This window comes from Lepidochelys kempii, chromosome 10, assembly GCF_965140265.1.
Source record: "Lepidochelys kempii isolate rLepKem1 chromosome 10, rLepKem1.hap2, whole genome shotgun sequence".
Classification (NCBI taxonomy): domain Eukaryota; kingdom Metazoa; phylum Chordata; order Testudines; family Cheloniidae; genus Lepidochelys; species Lepidochelys kempii.
Window position 1 is genome coordinate 20,373,942 of NC_133265.1, and position 21,236 is coordinate 20,395,177.

Below are 21,236 nucleotides of genomic sequence, written 5' to 3' on the forward strand. Positions count from 1 at the left end.
GAAGGCCTCTGTCAGCAGAGCTTCGGGAGTCAGTGGATGTGTCTAGAACGATCTGTCACAGATCTGGTTGAGCTCCCCAGTTGGACACAGCATACTGCTGTAAGGGGATTCAAACGCTGACTCCCATGTGCGCTTAGCTTGCTGGTGCTGAGCAGATGTTAGGTACTGTCCCAGTCTAACAAAGCAAACAGCTGTCATTGCTGATACACTGGGTTCAATTCTCCATCCTGAACTTCCTCAGTAACTGACCATGACAGTGGTAGCTAAAATCTACCATGTGGATCTCAACTTAGGTCAAATCTGGAAGGAAGCAAGGAGGACTCTGAAAAGAAAAGGAAGGCTTCAGATTCCCACGCTGCTGCGTCTTTGACCTATATTAGACCTGAAAAAACTCAACTCCTTTATCAGGAAGTTCTGATTCTATATCTTTAAACTGGCATCCATAATACCTTCCCTCTCTTTGCAAGGTTGGTTTGCTGTTCTCAGTTTTAAGGCTATTTCAGTCAGATCATTGCACCGCCAATATCTTTGCTTCCTAGTAGAGGAGAATTATTTTCAAATCAGAATCCTTCTCTTCAGCTGTTCCGCTGCCCCCAGAGTTTTTACAAGTGCCTCAGGGAGGTGGTAGCACATTTATGGAGACAAGAGATCCACATATACCTGTACTTGGATGACGGGTAAATCAACGTGTTGCCAGAACAAAATCTATCCAAACTCATATCCTTCACTGATGCTCCCTATTTGAGCTGGGGCTCTCAGAAAGTTCAGGAACAGTGAGAGGAGGAGATAGGTGGAGGTGCAATAGCGCTCCAGCAGGCACCGCAATCGAAAGGTTCAGCCAGCACAGCTGCACCACTGGCATATTCATGAGTATGAATATACAGAAGACACTCAAAGAACTCTGGCTAGAGGTGAGTAGCCTACTTCTAAGCAAGAGAAATACATGCCATTGCAATTAAATGTGTGGCATTCTGACTTCAAGATCCATGTAAAAAAACCCTATTCTCAATCTATAGTTGTCTATTTATAGTATTAAATAAATGGCATTAGTCAACTGCTGACCTAATTTAGAAAAATGCACAAATGTCCCCATTTAAATTTAATCTTCATGTTAGGGACCAAGAAGCCAGTTTAAGTGCCGTAATGCATGCTCTTCCGTTTTTAATTAGCTGCTGGAAAACATGACTGAAGTCGTTAGAAGGGGGATACAGGAAGCACAGGTTCAGCTTCAGAAAGCAAATGAAGAAAGACTTCTTGAAGAGGTAAGAATTCCAAAATAATCTGTTATCTGCATCACATAACTTTGTAACACTTAGATGGCTCATTCACTGGAATCATCTTTTAACGGCATGTTTTACAGGGCCTGCTACGACAGATTCCTGTAGTTGGCTCTGTGCTGAACTGGTTTTCTCCATTTCAAGCATCACCAAAGGGAAGAACATTTGACTTAACAGCAGGTAGGAATAAATACATCTGCAGCAATAGTACATTAGCAATAATTCTGTAAAATGTGGAAACCTTTACAATGTTACACAGATTTCTTGTTAACTGATTTATAAGATGTCCAAATTATGTGATTAAAAAGGCACTCTTAAGATCGAAAGGAACATTGTCCACCCACCCCTTCTCCAACACTGAATAAGAAAATATCTAATGCCACCATCTGTCCAGTTCCCTTTAAACCTCAACACTTACAATTCTCAAGTCAAATTAAAGCGATTTGCTGGAGTTGGCTGTTGTTCCCTCCATTATGTTACAAGAAGGGGCTCTTCAAATCATCTGTGTAAGTTGGAAAATTGGATTTCTGCTTGGACTTCTTGTACAAAAAAACAGCAGGATGGGGAGAACTTAGTGTCCTAAGAGCATTCCTCCAAGTGTGTAATATATACAAGCACAATATATCTACATGTGTATCTGTATGTGTGTGTACATATATATTACGGTGGTACCCAATTGACCTGAATGCTCTAACTAAACTAACTTTTATATTTGAGTTCTTGGTGTCCTCTGGCCTGTCATATTCCCAGCCTTCACTAGTCTGCACAGTAAGACATTAGTAGTCTGGGACCGGCAGGTTAGAACCGAATTGGGACTAGCTATTGACTATGATGGGCATGGTGTGAACATGGCTATGTGGAGGGAATCCATGGCAGTGTAAAAGAGTGAATGGGAAAATTATTCTAGTTGGATTCCACTTGTACCTCATGCAAGTCATTCTGGAGTAAGTACTAGCCTAGTTTTCCCTGAGACTGTAAGTTCTCAGACTGGGGGAGGCTGATAAGGTGGTAGCAGAGGCCTGCAGGCAGCCTTATATTTATATATATGTGTCAGGCCAGCCTTATATTTATTTTTAAGCTAGGAGGGTGGGGGAAGCATGTTCAATGTGTTGCTTCACTTCTCCCACAGTGGTTGAAGCACAGAATGGAAGATTCCTTTGGCAGAAAAAGGCAAGATTTGCCTGAGAAGGATTTATCCTATTTCTGATCAAATGTTCCTTTAAAGTGCTGTGCTCACAGGGACTTAAAATGAAGTTTGAAGCTCAGGATGTATCAAGTTTCCAGTGGTGGAGGAGAAGGAGAATGTTCACTATGTTAGAAGTGGGGGTCAGTCATTTGATTATTTTGAGAATCTGTATGTAATAGTTCATGTCCCTTTCTGTACTTGAAGCATAGTATATTCTGTTCGTGATTAGAATGGCACAGATTCATGGGGAGATGGCAAGTACAGCTTCAGAATTGGGGCTTAGAATCTGAAAGGGAGTCAGGCACCTAAATACCTTTGATGATCTGGGCTTTAATACTTGCTTGGGGACATGCAGGAGAGTGAGTTAAATATAGAGCACCAGAAAAGTTTAAAAAATGTGTACTTAGTTAATGTGTTATCTGGTTCTAATATTATTTAGTGGTGTCAATAAAACTTTGTCTCTTTTCAAGACTTTTTTTTCCCCCATTGGCAGGCTCTCTAGAGTCCACAGAACCCACATATGTATCAAAAGCACAGGGGGCTGGGACCACTCCACCCCCCACTCCAACTCCCAATCGCATTAAACAAAGGCTTCCTGGTAAGTTTCCTCCAATTAATTTTAATAAATGTGCAATTTGATGCTAAAGAACACTCTGCTTTGTTGAAAAAGCTAATTAGTACATAATGGAGTTTTATTGCCTAATCAATGTATGAGATTTGCTTTATCGTCTCCACATTCCTGATCATGTCAAACTAGAGCACTAATCTTGTTTGTAATTGTACCTGTCCTCCTGTTGATTTTAAATGACCAGTGCAGCAGTCAAAAAGACCCAGAATGGAGCACCATTTAAATAATCTTTTCCCACCCTCATTGTGCTCTGAAGGAATAATTCCTGGGACTGCAGGAGAGATATCTATTCTTCTAAACACCAATACTGCCTCTGACCACAGGGCTTTTTCCTCTGGAAAATACTGTAGAACCGTAAGTTCTCTAGTTCGCTCTGAGGGTTACTGAAGTTTGAAAATCATCAAGACGACAAACCAACAACCCCAAAAAAACAAGGAGAATGATTTCATTTATTTTGGCCACTGCAGTTTTTTTGCTGTATTACACAAATGTGGTATTTAGTGGAAGTAATGATATCTTAGCATGAAATTACACAACAACATAAATCTGCTCAGGAGAGGCAAGATGAGCTTTTTTTCCTTTCACTGTGTAAATGAGCTGATTACCCAAGTGTAGGCTGGCAAAGCTATACTGATGGTCTTGTCCTCTTTCCTCGGGTTAGATTTAGGTTTGAATTTAGTTTGGTCTGTCAGCTTCTCTAGTTGGTCATTAATCCTCTGGAAATCCCTTTGGGGCACAGTGATCTGTTTTAGTAACTTACCCATCCAAAACAGTCTTAGCAAGTAATGTGTCCCTTGACTTGCTCTTTTTACTGACTGTCAGTTTTTTCCAGCCAAGCCTTAACTGGGTTACTGTTTACACAAGGGAAAACTACTACTGGTGCAGATTACATCAGTTACATATCTGTGCTTTATGTCTAAATGAACTTAAATGCAGCTATGGCTTTAAAAATAGAGACCAGCTTTTAAAACTGTGGCTTATAGTTTCTATAGATTTATCTGTGCATTTACTGCCTTCTAATGTTATATTCATTTTTCCACAGGTCAAAAGCTTTTTAAAAGATCTTTAAGAAGCTCTGATGGATTTAGTGAGACCAGTTCAGTTAGTCACACTGATGACTTGGAAAAGATTGAGCAACGGTCCCATTCTGTGTCTGCTATACAAGAGCAAGGGCCCGTGGAGACAGAGAAAGCAGAGCAGCAGAATGAGATAGCACAGGTAACAAATGACAAAACTGAAGACCTGCAAAGTGACACATCACAAAATGACTCCACTAAAGTAGAAGAACAAGAAAGTCTAAGATAAAATCCAGATTTTGTGAATTAAGACTTTGTATAATAACCACATTCCCTGTAGGGCAGGGAAGTTTATGATGTATTCAATATGTGAACAGTGCCACACGTTAGTACAGTAACTACTACTGTAATTCACAATTAACAGGGATTTTGCACAAAAGCAAGTTAAAAACAAAGCTTTTTCCCCTACGGGCCAGTTAACTTGTTTTATTGTACACTTATTACAATTGTTTTAATCCTATATACCTTATCTCCAAAGGATACCTGATTTATTTTAATGGCTTATACACATTTGCCCGAAGGAATATTTTTTGGCAAAAGTGACAGTTATTGTATGAATCCAGGTGGCATTATAGTGCTTAAAGAGTTGATCATACATTTGAGTTAAGGTTAAACATGCACCTGGGGATGATATTTGTAAAGTGGTCCTAACTTAAAAATATTCAATAAACCTACCAGTTGCTCACTTTTATATTTTAAATCAATCAGTTTAAATCTTAAAAAAAAAAACCAACCCCACAATTACTCTGTCTGTAGTGCACTTCATCTCATTGCTTTTTTAATCCCTAATGTTCATTAGAAATTCATTGCCCCTTACGAAAAGGTTGTCAAGCAGTTGCGGTGCAATGAGTGACAGGGATGTATATTATGAATATGTAAATACTACTTTGCCATCAACTTTTTTTTTTCCCTGTTGTAGGAATTGGTCCACTCAGTTAAGCTCCTTAACCTTACCGGGCTTGTGTTAACCCTTATAGAAAGTAATAGTGCCTCTGCATGACAGTTGCTTCTTGCCTCTATCACTGGCAAGAAGCACTAATACAGATCTAGCCTCATTTACTGCTGTACACCCTCTATAACCCATCCTATGAACACAGTTACTGGAATCTTTGGTTAGATATTTTTAAAGTTAGTAAAGCTTGAAAAAGTCATGTTGGTGATGGTTTCTACACTATTCTGATTTGAGTAACATAACTTACTTTTAGTAGATATTGTATATACTTGAAATTATAGGTTACATACACTACAGCACATAGCTCCTTTATAATCTGTTAACTTGTGATATTAGACAGAAGTTTAATGTTCAGAAGTATTTTCTCCACTATATTACCTGCAGAAGGAAAACAGACACCCTAGAAAAAAAATAGATCCAGCCCTACAAAATTGACTTGTTAACACTATCACCAGTATTCCCTTAACATAAATAGGATGTGCGTAAATTACTACCTTGTGTAGGTCATCATGATGGTTCCAGTGGTAACAGGATTGGATAGCATTGTGATATTTTGTTAAGGATTTTTTGTTGATTTATATGTACTATCAACTTTTCAGTTTTTGATTAGCTGGGGAGTTGTAGTTAAAGTATATTAAGTCAAACTTTTTGTTTATAATTTCAGATACTTCTCAGATAAAACAGAGTGCAATTTTCTTAAATACAAAAACAATTAAGTCAACTAGTCTTCCTTATTAGTTTATTTGGAAATGAAAGTATATTAACATGGGTATATTTGTGGGGGGGCAAAATTAATTTAATATTTTTATATTTGGAATTGCTGAACTAGTGGTTTTGTTGGACTAGAGCTACATACTTTAGATATTACCCAAATGTTTCAATAAAGATTCTTCAAATTACAACATCTGAGAATTCAATTACCACTGAAGAAAGCTGCACTAACATCGGTGTGGTAGTTTATGAAAACAAGTGTTTTAACAATGGGGATGGCTGTTCTAGGTACCATTTGATGACATAAGAAAAACTAGGGTATCAAATACCTCTACTACAATCTCTAGCCAGCTATTGCACAGCCACTGTGTTCCAACTGTTGTTGCTACTTCCAGTTCACTCAAGGCTCAGACAAGTACAAGACTCCAGCAAGGTAGCCTGAGCCTCAGCATTACTGTAGGGAGGACCCAGGATGTTTAAGTTTCAAGTCCAGGGAGGGACAGAAGTTGCTTTTGAGTTCGGTTAAAAGATTCCAGAGAGAAGCCCTAGGGCTACTACTCTCATACAGTGAAACAAAAGAGGAGCCTGGAGGGGAGAAAATGGTAGGCTCATGACTAGTGTTGTGTGGGATACTGATTAAGGGAAGAGACTTTAAAAACAGACCTGGGCAGAGGAGAGATCACACCAGGGCCTGACCAGATGACAAGTGCTGCAAGCTGAATCCACTCTTCTTACTGGACATGGAATTACAGGCCTCATTCATTCTACTGGAATGCTTTAGTGAAGTTGTAATTAGCAAATTCAGCATTGCCCTGACTTACCAGGTGGATATACAAAAAGCAAATGAAACAATATTTGAGAGATGAAAGTAACTACACAATTAACCTGAAATCCATAACTTACTGTATTGTGTGATCCTTTACCTATCATTTTAGTCATGTGAAACAAGATTATCTACAACACTGAGAATTTATATTAGGGCTTTTAAAGCACAGTACACTTTATATAGACAGACTTATCAAAAAATGGTGCAGTTTCAGAATAACTAAACTGTCAAGTTTTCAGAGTTCAGGGATGTACACATGTAACCACAAAACAGAGATGACAAACCTCAAGCAAGTATTTCATGACATCTTCCATGTAGTTTCTTAACTTAAAAAAGTATCAGGGTCAGGCAGGTTTTAAAGAGGGGTTTTTTTTTAAAAAAAGAGCAATATGAGTTGTAGAAATATTTCCATGAATGTTCTTAAACTCTAGCCACAGCATGTGAAGTTACATCTTTTCCTGTGTTTGCTGCAACCCAAACAATGTAGCAGTGAGTGAGCATCTTTGGCCATTTTATTTTCATTGTCCAAGCTTCAAAGAAATGCAGAAAGTAAGCAAACAACTGAAATGGTGAAAAGTTGAGTTTAATGTTTGTTTTAATAGAAGATGCCTAGTGACATCTCCAGTTTCTTTATTAGTAAATATAAAGATTTATTATTCTAGACATTTTTAGAATTGGAAAGCTGTACTGAATCATACAATATTACTCTAACAGCAGTGGTAAAATGGCACTGTTTAACAAATATGCTTTCAAGGCTTATGCTCAGCAATCATTCCTACAGGGTTAATGATTGCATCTTTCAGTGTAGAAAAGCCCCCATCCAACTAGTGAAAAATCTCACCTATGTCACCAAAAAAAAAATTTTTTTTAATCTATTCATTCAAGGACTTAATGGTTGGGTGTCTAGAAGAACTCTCTCTCAAAGAAACCCAATTACCAATGAATATGTTTGTATACATGTTGTACTTTAAAGCGTATTTCAGGGGATACTTAGTCCCAACTCAGAAAAGCACTCTTGAAAGGGCAAGTGCATATTAAATCTCTCTCTAGGCAGATTTTGCACAAGGTATTAATATGCAACCGATTAGCACCAAAAGTAAAAAAGGGGGGCACAATTTTAAGGCCCATCTGAAAACAAGAAAATACTGACTTTAGTAGTAAACATTCACTCCCTTAGGTGAGTAACAGTGCAAACAAATGCACCTCTGCCAAAGTATTATTTTGAAAAAGCATTAAACAATGCTAGTCTGATCTCCAGGACAGCAGGGGATGTGACCAACATGGATTCAGAAAAATGCTCTTTGCAACACAGTGGCCACGCTTGTGGCAAGGCTGTGCTTTTCTAAAGCACATCCTTCAGTGTTTACCTCAATGTTAAATAGTTTCAAAATGGACTCTCTCCCATAAGCCTTCTTCAGTCTTTTTATAAAGTCGAGGTTTCCTGTTAGGAAACAGGGAGTCAGCAGGAAATGGATGCTCTTTTAAAAACATCAATGTGGATCTAAGGTGGGAAACAAAGTGGGGTGGTTCAGCGAGAGGTGATGTGGAAAGATTCTGAAAAACAAGATGGTGTCATGAGCTATTTCGAACCAGATGAATAAGAACATCGCATGGCTACTGGTGCCTCTAGCTTTAATTTCTGGCCTAGACAATGCACCCCCCACCCCCCTTCAGCACAGCACAGAAAAGCCATCAGGGTTGATGGAATGCTAGCACAAAACATATTTTTGTAACTTCAGTTACCTGTAATATCTGTTTATCATCCTGGTTCAACCAGAAGTCCACATGTGGGAAAGGCATCCAGAAGTAAGGTCCAATGTGGAGTTGCTCTGTCTTTGCATCATAAATATTAGTCATCTGTAACAGGGAACAGACTTTGAGGGTTTCCCTATTGAAATTGAGCAGCAGTAAGTGAACTGAACCCTCTATCACACTGAGCCAAAGATGCCATGAAGGGGAATGAGCTTAGAACTGGCTTCACAGCTTCTTCCCCCACCCTCTGATATGCAACAAACTGCAGCTCCTGTCCTAGGCCAACAGGCTATTCTTCAGTGTGCCCCTGCTCCTGTCCTGTTCAGCCATCTAACTCTCCTTCACTGCTTGCCTTGTTTCAGCTCCCTTGTCCACCCTGCAAGGCAGGATCCCCACCACTGCTGCCACTCTCAATTCTCCCTCCCAACTCCGTCCTGAATTAACCAAATGATTGGACAAAATAGCTGCTCTACACTTATACAAGAGGCTAAATAGCCTTTTTGTGCCAGAATTTTGGGCTCAATTCCTTAAGTGGCAAACCTTAAACTCACAGATATTCCAGTTGCTTCTATGCCATAATCCTGGGGATAGTAGAGGGTGTTCCCCTGTTATGGTTTAGTAGGCATGGGTCAAGATCCTGCAAATACTGCCTTGTGTGAGTGTCTTCTTACTGAAGTTGTAAGCTTTAGATGAAAGCAGTGTCTTTATGTAGCACACCTGCTTCTGAGAGATCATGTGGACTGAAGAGAGCTGGGTTCAATCCCCAGCTCTGCCACAGACTTCCTGCATGACTCAGGCAAGTCATTTGTCTCTGTATCTCAATTCCAGGTCTGTAAAATTGGAGTAACACCACTACCCCTCTCTCACTCTTCATCTGCCAGAGCCTGACTGTTCAGCATCTCACACAGTGGTGCTCTGATCTCAGCTGAGGCCTCCAGGAGCTACTGTAATACAAATACTGAACTCTGTCCTTGTTTCCAAATCGAACACTTGTGTCAGGTTTCCCATCAGGTAGCAGCAGATGTTGTAGTACAGATATTGGCTGGTATGTCCAGTGTTAGTCTCTGGTTACACAACCACAAACTGGCAGTATTTTATCTCAGAGTAATTTCTCCTTAAGGAGTAACTATTAGTTTCTGACACAGACAAACACATATCAGGAGTATTTTTCTCTTAAGATTTGTTCCCCGCCCCACCAAAATATATATTTGTTTTCACTCACTGGTCCTCCTGTTAACATACGGGCTGAACGCAAATCTTCATCTGGTCCCTTATCTGGAAAAGTTGCATGGAAAATCTCTGCTGTTTTAATATTCACAGCTGGGGAGAAAATGGTTTGAATAAAACACAGTTAACCAGCTAATGATGACATTTAAAATGTCCATCCCCCAACAAGCACTACATTCTAGACCAACAGCGCTCTTTGGCACAACAAAGGTGAATGTCAGAACCTATCAGACACAAATATCAAAGACTATGATAGAGAAACATGTCTGGTAAGTTTCACTTTCTGGTTCGCTTTTATCTTCACAGTGCTCTTTGGTTGGGTTTCTGGCAGCCCAGAGGAAAGTTTAAAGGAATATGGTCAATTTGAAGATACAATTTTTGGATAAAAATTGTATTCCTATAGTGGTATAAAGATTACTGAAACTGAAAGTAGTTAAGAAGAACAAAATCAACTAAACCCATCAGAAAGAAGTTGGACTCCAAACAGAAAAGGCAAAGGAATGAGCAGTCTAGTTCACTGCAGGCCAATAGTTCAGCTAAATGCCATGAAATAAACCTTCAAGCTCTCTCTATTGATCTCAATAAAAAGAAAAAGAAAAAATATATACATACTCCTGACCAAGAGGACCCTTTCCAAATGCATTTCCCAAGCAGCAGTACATCTTCAGTGTCTAGCAAAGCCAGTCTCTGGCTACCAATGTTAGCATCAGAGCTACACTGATCTGTGCACCATGGTATTTTGTATCTCCTATATTAGCCTTGGCTGGCAAAGGTGTTACCTTTGCAAGTCTCAACAGCAACCACTTTAAAACAGTATACAAGATGCATTATACTCACCTATTCCATAAATGACTGGAAAATGATTGTCCTTTTCCTCCCTATCATTTAATTCTGTTTGAAAAAGAACAAATACGTCAAAGCATGTTTATTTCCAAGCAGCATTAGTTTAGCTTTAGTCAGGGAGGTGCCCAGACCTTACCACAAAAAAAAAAAAAAAAAAAAAAAAGAATTGTGGGACATGTATAAAGCAGCCACAAGGGAACTGAAGACTTGAGTTCATATCCTTGTTTAACTCAAGTGAAATGAATCTATTTATGTTTTTATACCGTGTCTATTATCATGGTATACAGGACAAATTCAGACACAGTCAGGGTAGTTCCATCTCAGAAGAATGGCAACTGCTTATGCCAGTTCTGAATTAATCCTTATCTTTGGTGGACATTTATCCACACCATGACTGGTTCTAGCCAAAGCTATTAGCCCCTCAATTTCACATGCAATAGTTTTACAAAAACACACAGCTGTAATGATGCCATGTTTCAAAGGTTTAAGCTACAGCCAGTGTTCTCACTGAAAATGAGGAGATATCAAAAATAATCAGACTTGAATTGGCTACGATGGAGGAAAAAGGAAACCGAAGAAAAGGATGATAAAAACATTTATTTGGGGCAAGTGTTTTCTAGCCGTCCAGGCTCCTACACACTTCATTCATCTGTCTGCTGCAATACTGACTAAACAAACACATTAAATGCAGGCGGAAAGTCTAGTGCTGTTAACTGATCCTAGATGGGTTTAGATTTCCTTCCCAGCAGAAACACAAAAGTCTTCAATTTGGAGTGCTCACAGGACCACATGTGTGAAATACTTCAGCTATTTCCACAGCTCCTATTAGCAACTGCAAGTTACCATAGCACTTCTGATAAGAGAAGCCCTAACCTAGCCATTGCCCTACCTGCGGTGTGCTGTGGTAAATCACTACTTCCAGGATACCAACTCTGGAGTAAACACTGTAGGCTATAAGCCCTCCTGTGCCTAGAGCTCTCAGACTCACAAAGCTCACAGGCCAGATCAAGGATTGTGTCTACTCAAATGAAGAGCCTCACATTTATTTCAGGTTTCAGAGTAACAGCTGTGTTAGTCTGTATTCGCAAAAAGAAAAGGAGTACTTGTGGCACCTTGGAGACTAACCAATTTATCCGAGCATAAGCTTTCGTGAGCTCTAGCTCACTTCATTGGATGCATATTGTGGAAAGTACAGAAGATCTTTTTATACACACAAACCATGAAAAAAACGGGTGTTTACCACTACAAAAGGTTTTCTCCCCCCCCTCCCCACTCTCCTGCTGGTAATAGCTTATCTAAAGTGATCACTCTCCTTACAATGTGTATGATAATCAAGTTGGGCCATTTCCAGCACAAATCCAGGTTTTCTCCCCATCCCCACCCCCACCCCCCTCAAGGAGAGTGGATTTGTGCTGGAAATGGCCCAACTTGATTATCATACACATTGTAAGGAGAGTGATCACTTTAGATAAGCTATTACCAGCAGGAGAGTGGGGTGGGGGGAGAGAAAACCTTTTGTAGTGGTAAACACCCATTTTTTCATGGTTTGTGTGTATAAAAAGATCTTCTGTACTTTCCACAGTATGCATCCGATGAAGTGAGCTGTAGCTCATGAAAGCTTATGCTCAAATAAATTGGTTAGTCTCTAAGGTGCCACAAGTACTTCTTTACATTTATTTCAAACACTAAACATACTTTTTACAAAAGGGAAAACTTTAAAACTCTTACCTGTCACACAGAAAGTCACTATATGGACATCATCTTGCTGGAGATCAAATGCTCCTACAGCAACAACAGTAGCAGCAAGGTATAAAACTGACTCATGTCAAGGCATGTGCTGCATATAAACGATGGGGTATATTAATACTATGCACTGCAGATTAGATGCGAGGCCCTCATTACTAGCAGGAAATCTCCCACTCCATTGTTCTTGACACAGATCATGGACCAGTGTTTGTTTTCCAGATATGTCTCAATATCTTGCTCTTATAAAATAAAGAGAAAGCTACTCTATATAACAGTAATTCACACAACTGGCCACAGGCAAGGGCAGAAAGTTGTTAAAGAGAAAGCCTTGTTCTATCAACATTTTATTCCTTTTACAAGCATTCGGTTAAGGTAGCTCTGGCATTGTGATCTCAGGTTTAGTTTGTTACACATTTATCAGGGTACATTCATTAGTAATACCCATTTTATATATGGGGAAATATAGGTAGAGAGAGAAGAGACTTGCCCAAGATCATACAGCATGTCATATATATCTAGATATATATAGATATATATTTTACACACACACACACACACAGTACATGTGTAAATCATCTCACTGCACCACCCCCATGTATAAACACATGACGCACTTCAAATTCTCAAGTGCAGGAAAACTCAAATCCAAGATTTTTTCTACTGTATAATTGAGGATTAAGATTTTACACACACACACACTTGGCCCAAATCCAGCCAGAATTCTAATTTTTGGACATGAGAATGCAAAAAACGTGAACTTACTAAGAAGCTGATTAGTAAGTTTTTGTGATAACTGCCTATCATCATTGAAACCTCCAACTAGGTGAACTTCCAGCCTAACAAATAGAGATGGAATAACAAGAAACAGTAATTAAAAAGGCATCTCAAAGTGAATAGCTATTCAATACCATCCCCAGCCCACACCGTACAGTGATCATTAGAGACGGCTCATTTATTACAGTCATATGCGCCAGTTGATTGTGTATTATCTCATGACCTAATGTGAGTAACCTCTTTGTTCTGGACATTATAGGGAATATCAGCTGAGCAGCACAAACTAAGGACTTGAATCTGAGAGGCACTGAACATGGGCAGTTGCCACTGAGCTTGATGGGATTTAATAGGTGCTCAGCTCCTCACTGGACTGGACCTTAAATTACAAAGCTATGTTTTAAGCTTCTCAACAAAGATCAATTAAATGTACTCCAATGACTTCCTTACAACCCACTCAAACCTTAAGATGGGGTCTTTGTGAGACGTCTGTGTAAATAGGACTCCTCTTTCATTCTATAGGTCTGTTTTCTGTGGCCAAGCTTTTCTAAAGTGACTAGTGATTTTCAGGTATCCAACTTCAGACACCGTAAAGGGACCCAATTCTTAGAAAGTGCTGAGTAGTCACCAGCTGAAAATCAGGCCCCTTTAAGGTGTTTCAAGCAAGATACTCAAAAGCAACAGGCTTTTGAAAGTCTTAGACCAGGTATATTCAGCGTTGTATCTGCCAGCTTTACCAAGTTTTGCTTCTACAGGTCTAACAGGAGTAAACACGATCAAAAGGAATTGAGCTGGATTCTTTTCTGGCTCCCACAACAGCAACAGAATTTATAACTAAATTCTGACTCAGAATCTTTATTGTTTTATGTGCAAGCCAGAAACTTCCAGATTAACTCAGATCCCAGGATGAGTTTACAGGACCAACAGTTTTAAAAAAAGCAAAAATTCATTTGTGAAACTAATCACATTTGAGATGGAAATCGCTGAGACCCAATAAACATGGACCCTCACAATGGCAGTTTTACAGAGACACTATTCAAAGCAGCATCACGCTTTAAATTAAAACCCTGCTAAGAGAACTACAAAAATAATATATACATACAAACGTCGATGTCAGTAAATCAAGAACAAGAAAAGCAACTAAATCTGTAAATGCCAGTAGGCAAAAAAATATTACTGCGGAAACAGTACCTTGTTGAGATGTATTTTCCTGCCCTGGCTCAGCACACCGCTAATTCTTTATCTGAGCCCCAAACGATCACATTTAGAATTTCTCACCTTACACACAACAGTGACCCTTGTGAAATACCATACACAAGACATAATATAGCAGTGCCAACCTTCCACATTCTGTGTCATTAGAGAACGATTTTACTGCACTCATAATCAGCGACACCTCGGCATGCGTGTTTGATCCATCACAGTGTGTCAAGCAGGTAGCCCCACTCCCTGGAAGGCAGGCAATAAGAAAACATTTCATAGAATCATAGAATATCAGGGTTGGGAGGGACCTCAGGAGGTCATCTAGTCCAACCCCCTGCTCAAAAGCAGGACCAATCCCCAATTAAATCATCCCAGCCAGGGCTTTGTGAAGCCTGACCTTAAAAACTTCTAAGGAAGGAGATTCCATCACCTCCCTAGGTAACGCATTCCAGTGTTTCACCACCCTCCTAGTGAAAAAGTTTTTCCTAATATCCAACCTAAACCCCCTACACTGCAACTTGAGACCATTACTCCTTGTCCTGTCCTCTTCTACCACTGAGAATAGTCTAGAACCATCCTCTCTGGAACCACCTCTGAGGTAGTTGAAAGCAGCTATCAAATCCCCTCTCATTCTTCTCTTCTGCAAACTAAACAATCCCAGTTCCCTCAGCCTCTCCTCATAAGTCATGTGTTCCAGACCCCTAATCATTTTTGTTGCCCTTCGCTGGACTCTTTCCAATTTATCCACATCCTTCTTGTAGTGTGGGGCCCAAAACTGGACACAGTACTCCAGATGAGGCCAGATGAGGCCTCATCAATGTACAATTTACCTGACCACAGCTCCGTACAACAGCAACAAAAACTCTGTCATTCTGTAGAGCAGCTAATAAAAATGGATAAACCGCATCCAGATTTTAGAGGAGGAGGAACTGACACTAAAAGAGATTAAGTGACTTGTCTGATATCACACAAATTCAGTGTAGTCAGGAACAGAACCTCAGTCTCCTGATTCCCAGTACCCTGCTGAAACCACTAGGTCCCGTGCTGCCTTCATAAGAGCCAGGGACTGAGTTCCAGTCCCATCTCAGTCACTAAGGACTTGTCCACATTTGAAACACTACTCAGCTGTGCTGCTGCAGCACTTCAGTGTGGACACTACCTATACCAGCAGTTCTCAGACTGTGGGGCGGGACCCCAAAGTGGGTCGCCAGGGCTGGCTTAGACTCACTGGGGCCCAGGGCTGAAGCTGAAACCTGAGGGTTTCAGCGCTGCATGTTGGGCTTCAGCTTTGCGCCCTCCTCCTTCCCCCCCCCCCCCCCACCACGGTCAGTGGGGCTCAGGCAGGCTCAAGCTTCGGTCCCCCGGCCTGCGGCCGTGTAGTAATTTTTATTGTCAAAAAGGGGGGTCGGGGTGCAATGCAGTTTGAGAACCCCTGACCTATACCAACAGGAGTGGTTCTTTCGTCAGCATATGTAATCCACCTCCCCAAGAGGCAGTAGCTAGGTCAATGGAAGAATTCTTCTGCGGACGTAGTGCTATCTACACAGGGACTTCGGTCGGCTTAACTTCGTTGCACAAGGGGGTGGATTTTTCAATCTAAATCTGGATCGATTTAAATTCTTTAGTGTAGACAGGCCCTGAGTCACTAGACAAGTCAATTACTTAACCAAAAAAACCAGATTCCTGCGGTCCAAGGGTTAGGTGAACTCGCAGCTCTAGTGTATTGCCGAAGGTAATGAAGGCTGGTAATAGCAAGATCTGTTTCTTAAAACATGACCCATGCAAACTAGACTCAATGAATTAGAACACTCAGTGCAAACTCAATACACCAAATGTGGAAATTCCATATGAAATAACAGTTATTACACAGCCATTACTTGAGAAACATGCATCTCATGGTCCAGGTTTCCTTTATGATACCTGTGTGTCTGAGCACCACCAAGTGGCAGGTAGTTGCATCATCAGACCCAAGAATGGACACGGATCCTGTTTTAAAGGAGAGAAATACAGTAAGATGTATGTATGTATGTAAGTAATACATGCCTGTTGCTTCAATAGCTAACATTATTGCATCCCCACGTACCATCTTTAGGGGTAGTCACTGCAAACTCTCTTTGTTGGATATATAGAAGTCCTTTGGGTCCCACTGTTTGAGCTGGTTGGCCTCTTAGAACTCTTGTTTTCTCCTGTAAATAAATTGCACTCAAACTAAAATGGCTGAAAGAACAGGTACAGCAAGTACTAGAATGGACACTGACCGACCCAGGCCTATGGAAAACAAACGGAATTAGGTGGCAGTTCAGGGAAGACCATGAGTTCTAAGGTTGACCATAAATACTTATATTTCATGGCGTTTTACATCTTCAATAACGAAGGCGGAGGCCAAAGACTAGGAACATGGATTGGATATCAGCGGACCTGAGAGTGACTGATTTCCACAACAGCCAAGTGTACAATCATGAGTTTTGGAAGAAGGCTATAAAAGTCACTTCCCAAAGAGGGAAGTGGCAAGAAAGAAGAAGAGTGTTTACATCCTCAAGGCTCTTTCCAAACATTAACCAGTTAATCTTCACATCACCCCAGAGACAGTCATCCCCACTTCAAAAATGGACAGACAGAAGAAGAAAGAGACTTGACCAAGGCCACACAATCATCAATCAGCACAAGAGCTGAACTCAGCAGTTTCTGGCTCCTAGCTTTGTGCTCAGTCTACTGCTATGACTAGAACAGTTAAATATTTAAGTCAGACCTATTAGTTTCCCTATAGTTGTTGTCTTGGATGCTTTTAAGAGAAATTCACAAAGGATATTTTTTGAAGGCTTGACTGTGATAATCTTACACACAGACACCAAATAGCATGATGCAACATGAGTAGTCCAGCTAAAGTCAAAAAGGCTCCTTATGGAGGAAGGTACTGTTCAGGGTGAGTAAGGTAATCACAATCTAGAGCTAAAATACCAGAAGATATGAACAAAATAATCAACTTGATTTCTTGTAAGTTGTTTTTATTTGATGATTTCATTCATTATAAATCTTTATTATTATTATATATTAGTACTAGATAATTAACATACATAAGCCTCCTATTTGAAGAATGAACCAAAGTCTACTGTACCAGCAAACCCTGGATTGCTCAAATGACTCTGGGTCTCCCCATTAGTAGCTGTCTTGGAAGTAGGAGTACAAACACTATGTTCACTTCTTTAGCTAGTAAGAAACTGCTCCCACTGGCTTGAATGCAGTAGAGGGATAAATTCTAAGTGATATTTGCTCATCTACGCTCCACAAAACATTACATAACCCTCCTTCCCATAAACCAAACTATTACTGAGTACTCTATTTCCTGACCACACACATCATTCAACACTGATTTACTTTAATACCCAATTACAAACTTGAATCTGTTTTGTTCTAGCAATGTCTAAGACTAGCTATGCATAGCCTGATTTGGGAGCTGCAAGGGCTTAGTACCTGTGAGAATCTAGCCAGAAACTTTATTATAGGGTATGGACTTGAGGATTCAATGGGGGTTTTCCATTTCTAGTGGCTATAACACGATAGCATTCTCTAGTATGAGAAGGGGGGAAAAAATGCACTTGGGCTTTTTGCTTCTTGATGGTGCATAAAGACCCCCCTCCAATACCCATAGCCGGACACCTGTGCCCCTGCACTGCCCATGCCAGAGCTTCTGGGCCCCCAAGAACACCATATGCCAGGATGTCCATGCCTCCAACATGCAGCCACCGCATTAGGGCTTCTGCCCTCCGAGCCAGCACCCCACACTGGGGTGGGCAGGTCTCTAACACTGGAGAGCACCCTATGCCAGAGAGACAAGGTCTGGCCTGAGAGCTGGTTTCTCTCACCAACAGAAGTTGATCCAGTAAAAGATGTTTCCTCTCCCATGCTTTCTCTCTAATATCCTGGGACCCACATGGCTACAACACTGCATGTACCCTGTGCCAGGGCATTTAGCCCACTGAAAGCGCCAAACAGAGGTGTACAGACCCCCATACTACTTGATAACTTCCCTGTGACACTGGTAAACTCCCCTTCTCCACCAGTTAGAGCCAACAGGCTCTGGACTTCTCATTGGAGGAGAGGGGGCCTCCCCGTCCAAAGACTGCTCCGCCCCGCCCAGCTCGGGAGCTGCCACAAACCTACTCCCTCCAGCTGGGCACTGCAGCCTCCCTGGCTGGAATCCGACAAACCTCCTGCCTCCCCGCTGGGGTTGCCCTTCCTTCCCTGCAACCCTGCCAGAGCAGCCCCCGCCCCCTTACCTCCAGGTGCGGGTAGGTGCGGACCACCTCCCCCGGGGTCTGGGCCAGGTCGATCCGCTCCCCGTTAATCAGCAGAGGCATCTCTGGAAAGCGCCTGTTCCTGAGGCTGCTGAGCGGACTACTTCCGATAGCATCCAGCTGGGAGGGGAGGCTACATGGGTTGACATCGCAAGGGGTTCTGGGAGATGTAGTCCGGATGGGGAAGCCTGGTTTGGAGTTGAATAGTTCCGTGCAAACAGCCTGGAGTGTCTGCTGCAGGAGCCTGCAAACCTGATTTCAACTAAGGGCGAGGAAAGAAAAAGATACTGATGCACGTTAGACCACCTCACCCCAACTCCCAAGAGAGCAGCATAAGTGCTCTCCCCTCTTAAAATGAAACTTGCAACCCCAGAAAGGATTGAAGAAATGTGTGATTCACAGCCAGGACAAGTGCAATAGATCTGTCTGAATTTCCACCTCCAGGACAGGGACTACTGAACTCCAGAAGGGCTGTATTTAAAATAAACTAAACTATCTCTAATGGAAACTACAGGGGAGATTTTAGGCAGGCAGCATATAATGACCCATCATGGAATCTGCCATGACAATAGGCTTTAAGTTCTCATGAAGAGTACCATCAATTACACAAACAGGGCACAAATACTCATCAGACCAAATTTTCAGCAGGCCAGCAAAAAGAGGCCCACTGAACGTGTTGTCCCAGCCATTGGTACATGTAAAAATCCTGTCTTTAGATAAGAGGCAGCAGTAAGAGGTACTCGAACATACAGATTTTCTCTCCTCACATCCACACATTTTGTGGGTAGTTAGATCCATGCTGAAAATTTAGCACATCATGTCAAATTAAGAGTATCATACCTTAAACGCAGTAAATAATTAATTGCGTGGGGCACATTCTGAAATATTTATTTAAAACTTGGTACTTTCAATCAGCCCCTACTTCCTATGCACTGGCTTGGTATCTGCAGCACTCACATCACAACCCTCACTTCCTATGGCCCAAGTCAGACCTTATACCTGCTGGGAAGTGATACTGGGGTTTGACATATATCGCATTAATTCATTTAACTCTTAAACAAATCTGCTTTTTCTCTCCTCACAAAAGCCAGCAGAATCAGACTTAATTACTAAAATATGAGTTGCACTGGAAGGGTCCCTCAAACGGTCATCAGCAAATTGAAGTGAAGGAAATGTTGGGATGAAATCAGCCCTCTCTGGATACTACTACAAATCTCTGGCAGATATTACTTATAACTAGCTCTCATAAAAATATTTTTCTTAGAGGCATTTTTGCTTTTGACTCCACTAAATACAACGTATTTTTAAATTAATCTCCCAGTAATCTCCCAGAGGTACATATCCCCAAAACTGACCTCCTTCTCAAAAGACACACACAGAAACGTCATATGGCACATGATAAGCACTGGACTATATATATTGCTAGTTAGACCTGAATGGAAAATTTAAAGATGCTGGGAGAAAAACTAGACTCCCCCTTTCATTTTCCAACCAGCTGTATTCTCACTATAATTTTGCCCAGCAAAGTATAAACACTTCTAGCAAAAACGAGGAGTCCAGTAGCACCCTAAAGACTAACAGATTTATTTGGGCATAAGCTTTCGTGAGTAAAAAAAACATTTCTTCAGGTGCAACTGAAGAATTGGTTTTTTACCCATGAAAGCTTATGCCCAAATAAATCTGTTCGTCTTTAAGGTGCTACCGGATTCCTTGTTATTTTTGTGGATACAGACTAACACGGCTACCTCCTGATACGTGACTTCTAGCAAAGTGCAGCTTAATAAGCTTGTTAGCTAAGTGTTGTTGCCTTCTTTTGTTATAGGTTATAAAAGCACTTTTGTTTAAAATGGGAAAAAGAAGCAAAGAGAATGCAGTGTCCATTTTCTTTGTGATCATACATAGCTCAAATCAGGGGATTTGTCACAGACTAAGACACAAACATTGTGGGAGCCCCTTGTTAAAATATTGCTTACACTGAAGATCCCTAACAACCTGAAAGGTCTGGTCTTGATTGTTTTACTAGCTAGGATGGGGTGGCCAACCTGAGCCTGAGAAAGAACCAGAATTTACCAATATACATGGTCAAAGAGCCACAGTAATATGTCAGCAGTCCCCCATCAGCTCCCCACTCCCCGCCCACCAGCAGTTCCACAGATCAGCGCCTACCCCTCCCTCCCCACACCTCCTGATCAGCTGTTTCATGGTGTGCAGGAAGCTCGGAGGGGAAGAGGGAGGAGCGAGGGCATGGCAGGCTCAGGGGAGGGGGTGGGGTGGAGTGGAGTGGGGGCAGGGCCTGTGACAGAGTCAGGGGTTGAGCAGTGAGCACCCCCCAGCACATTGGAAAGTTGGCATCTGTAGCTCCAGCCCTGGAGTCGGTGCCTATACAAGGAGCTGCATGTGGCTCCAGAGCCGCAGGTTGGCCACCCCGAGCTAGGACAACTGAATACGTACTCATTTTTTAACATTACAATTTTCAAGATGTCCCAAAATATGGATCTAGATACAAAGCAAATCTTTTTCAAGAGCAAATTAAAATTTTTTTTAAAAATCGTGCACGCAAATCCCCAGATCACATACAAGATATACCAACGTTAGCCAGAAGGAAAAACTGGCACTATGTTTTGGAAAAAAAGTCTTGTATCTGAGTTCACCTAACATGATGACAAAGCCATTGGTGTCATGGGGAAGAATGCAAAGTTTTGATCACTTTGGAACCATTCTTCTCTTACTGTTGCTTAAGATG

The 21,236-nt window shown here is 41.2% G+C and overlaps 2 protein-coding genes across 4 annotated transcripts in view; one reads left to right on the forward strand and one right to left on the reverse strand.

The window, feature by feature from the left end:
* PDXDC1 (pyridoxal dependent decarboxylase domain containing 1) overlaps positions 1–4,853 on the forward strand; it is a 54,979-nt gene extending 50,126 nt beyond the window's left edge. Inside the window, exons 20-23 of the mRNA XM_073362359.1 lie at positions 1,170–1,262; positions 1,361–1,457; positions 2,957–3,061; positions 4,134–4,853. Coding sequence (XP_073218460.1) covers positions 1,170–1,262; positions 1,361–1,457; positions 2,957–3,061; positions 4,134–4,396 — 558 coding nt within the window. The 3' untranslated portion in view covers positions 4,397–4,853. The remainder of the gene's footprint in view (positions 1–1,169; positions 1,263–1,360; positions 1,458–2,956; positions 3,062–4,133) is intronic.
* A 2,163-nt stretch (positions 4,854–7,016) lies between these two features.
* On the reverse strand, positions 7,017–21,231 carry NTAN1 (N-terminal asparagine amidase). 3 transcript variants are annotated; one of them, XM_073362361.1, is made up of 11 exons: positions 21,145–21,231; positions 18,476–18,755; positions 16,282–16,384; positions 16,119–16,184; positions 14,336–14,444; positions 12,987–13,060; positions 12,207–12,260; positions 10,473–10,526; positions 9,631–9,728; positions 8,400–8,513; positions 7,017–8,210 (listed from the first exon to the last, which is right to left on the reverse strand). In XM_073362361.1, exons 2-11 carry the CDS (start codon positions 18,554–18,556, stop codon positions 8,031–8,033), a joined length of 933 nt encoding a protein of 310 aa, XP_073218462.1. In that variant the 5' UTR covers positions 18,557–18,755; positions 21,145–21,231; the 3' UTR covers positions 7,017–8,030. The 3 variants fall into 3 exon arrangements, with proteins under 3 accessions (XP_073218462.1, XP_073218463.1, XP_073218464.1); XM_073362362.1 differs by lacking the exons at positions 16,119–16,184; positions 18,476–18,755; positions 21,145–21,231 and having other exon boundaries at positions 16,242–16,307; XM_073362363.1 differs by lacking the exons at positions 16,119–16,184; positions 16,282–16,384; positions 18,476–18,755; positions 21,145–21,231 and adding an exon at positions 16,076–16,098.
* Between the last annotated feature and the right edge of the window lie 5 nt (positions 21,232–21,236).

Excerpts from the sequence above, each read along its gene's own strand:
- NTAN1 (XM_073362361.1), bottom strand. The coding sequence starts at position 18,556 with ATGCCTCTGCTGATTAACGGGGAGCGGATCGACCTGGCCCAGACCCCG. Across the intron at positions 16,185-16,281 it reads AGTGACTACCCCTAAAGATG|GATCCGTGTCCATTCTTGGG; the intron begins GTACGTGGGGAT and ends CCTTTAAAACAG. Across the intron at positions 14,445-16,118 it reads GGTGGTGCTCAGACACACAG|GGAGTGGGGCTACCTGCTTG; the intron begins GTATCATAAAGG and ends CCTGCCTTCCAG.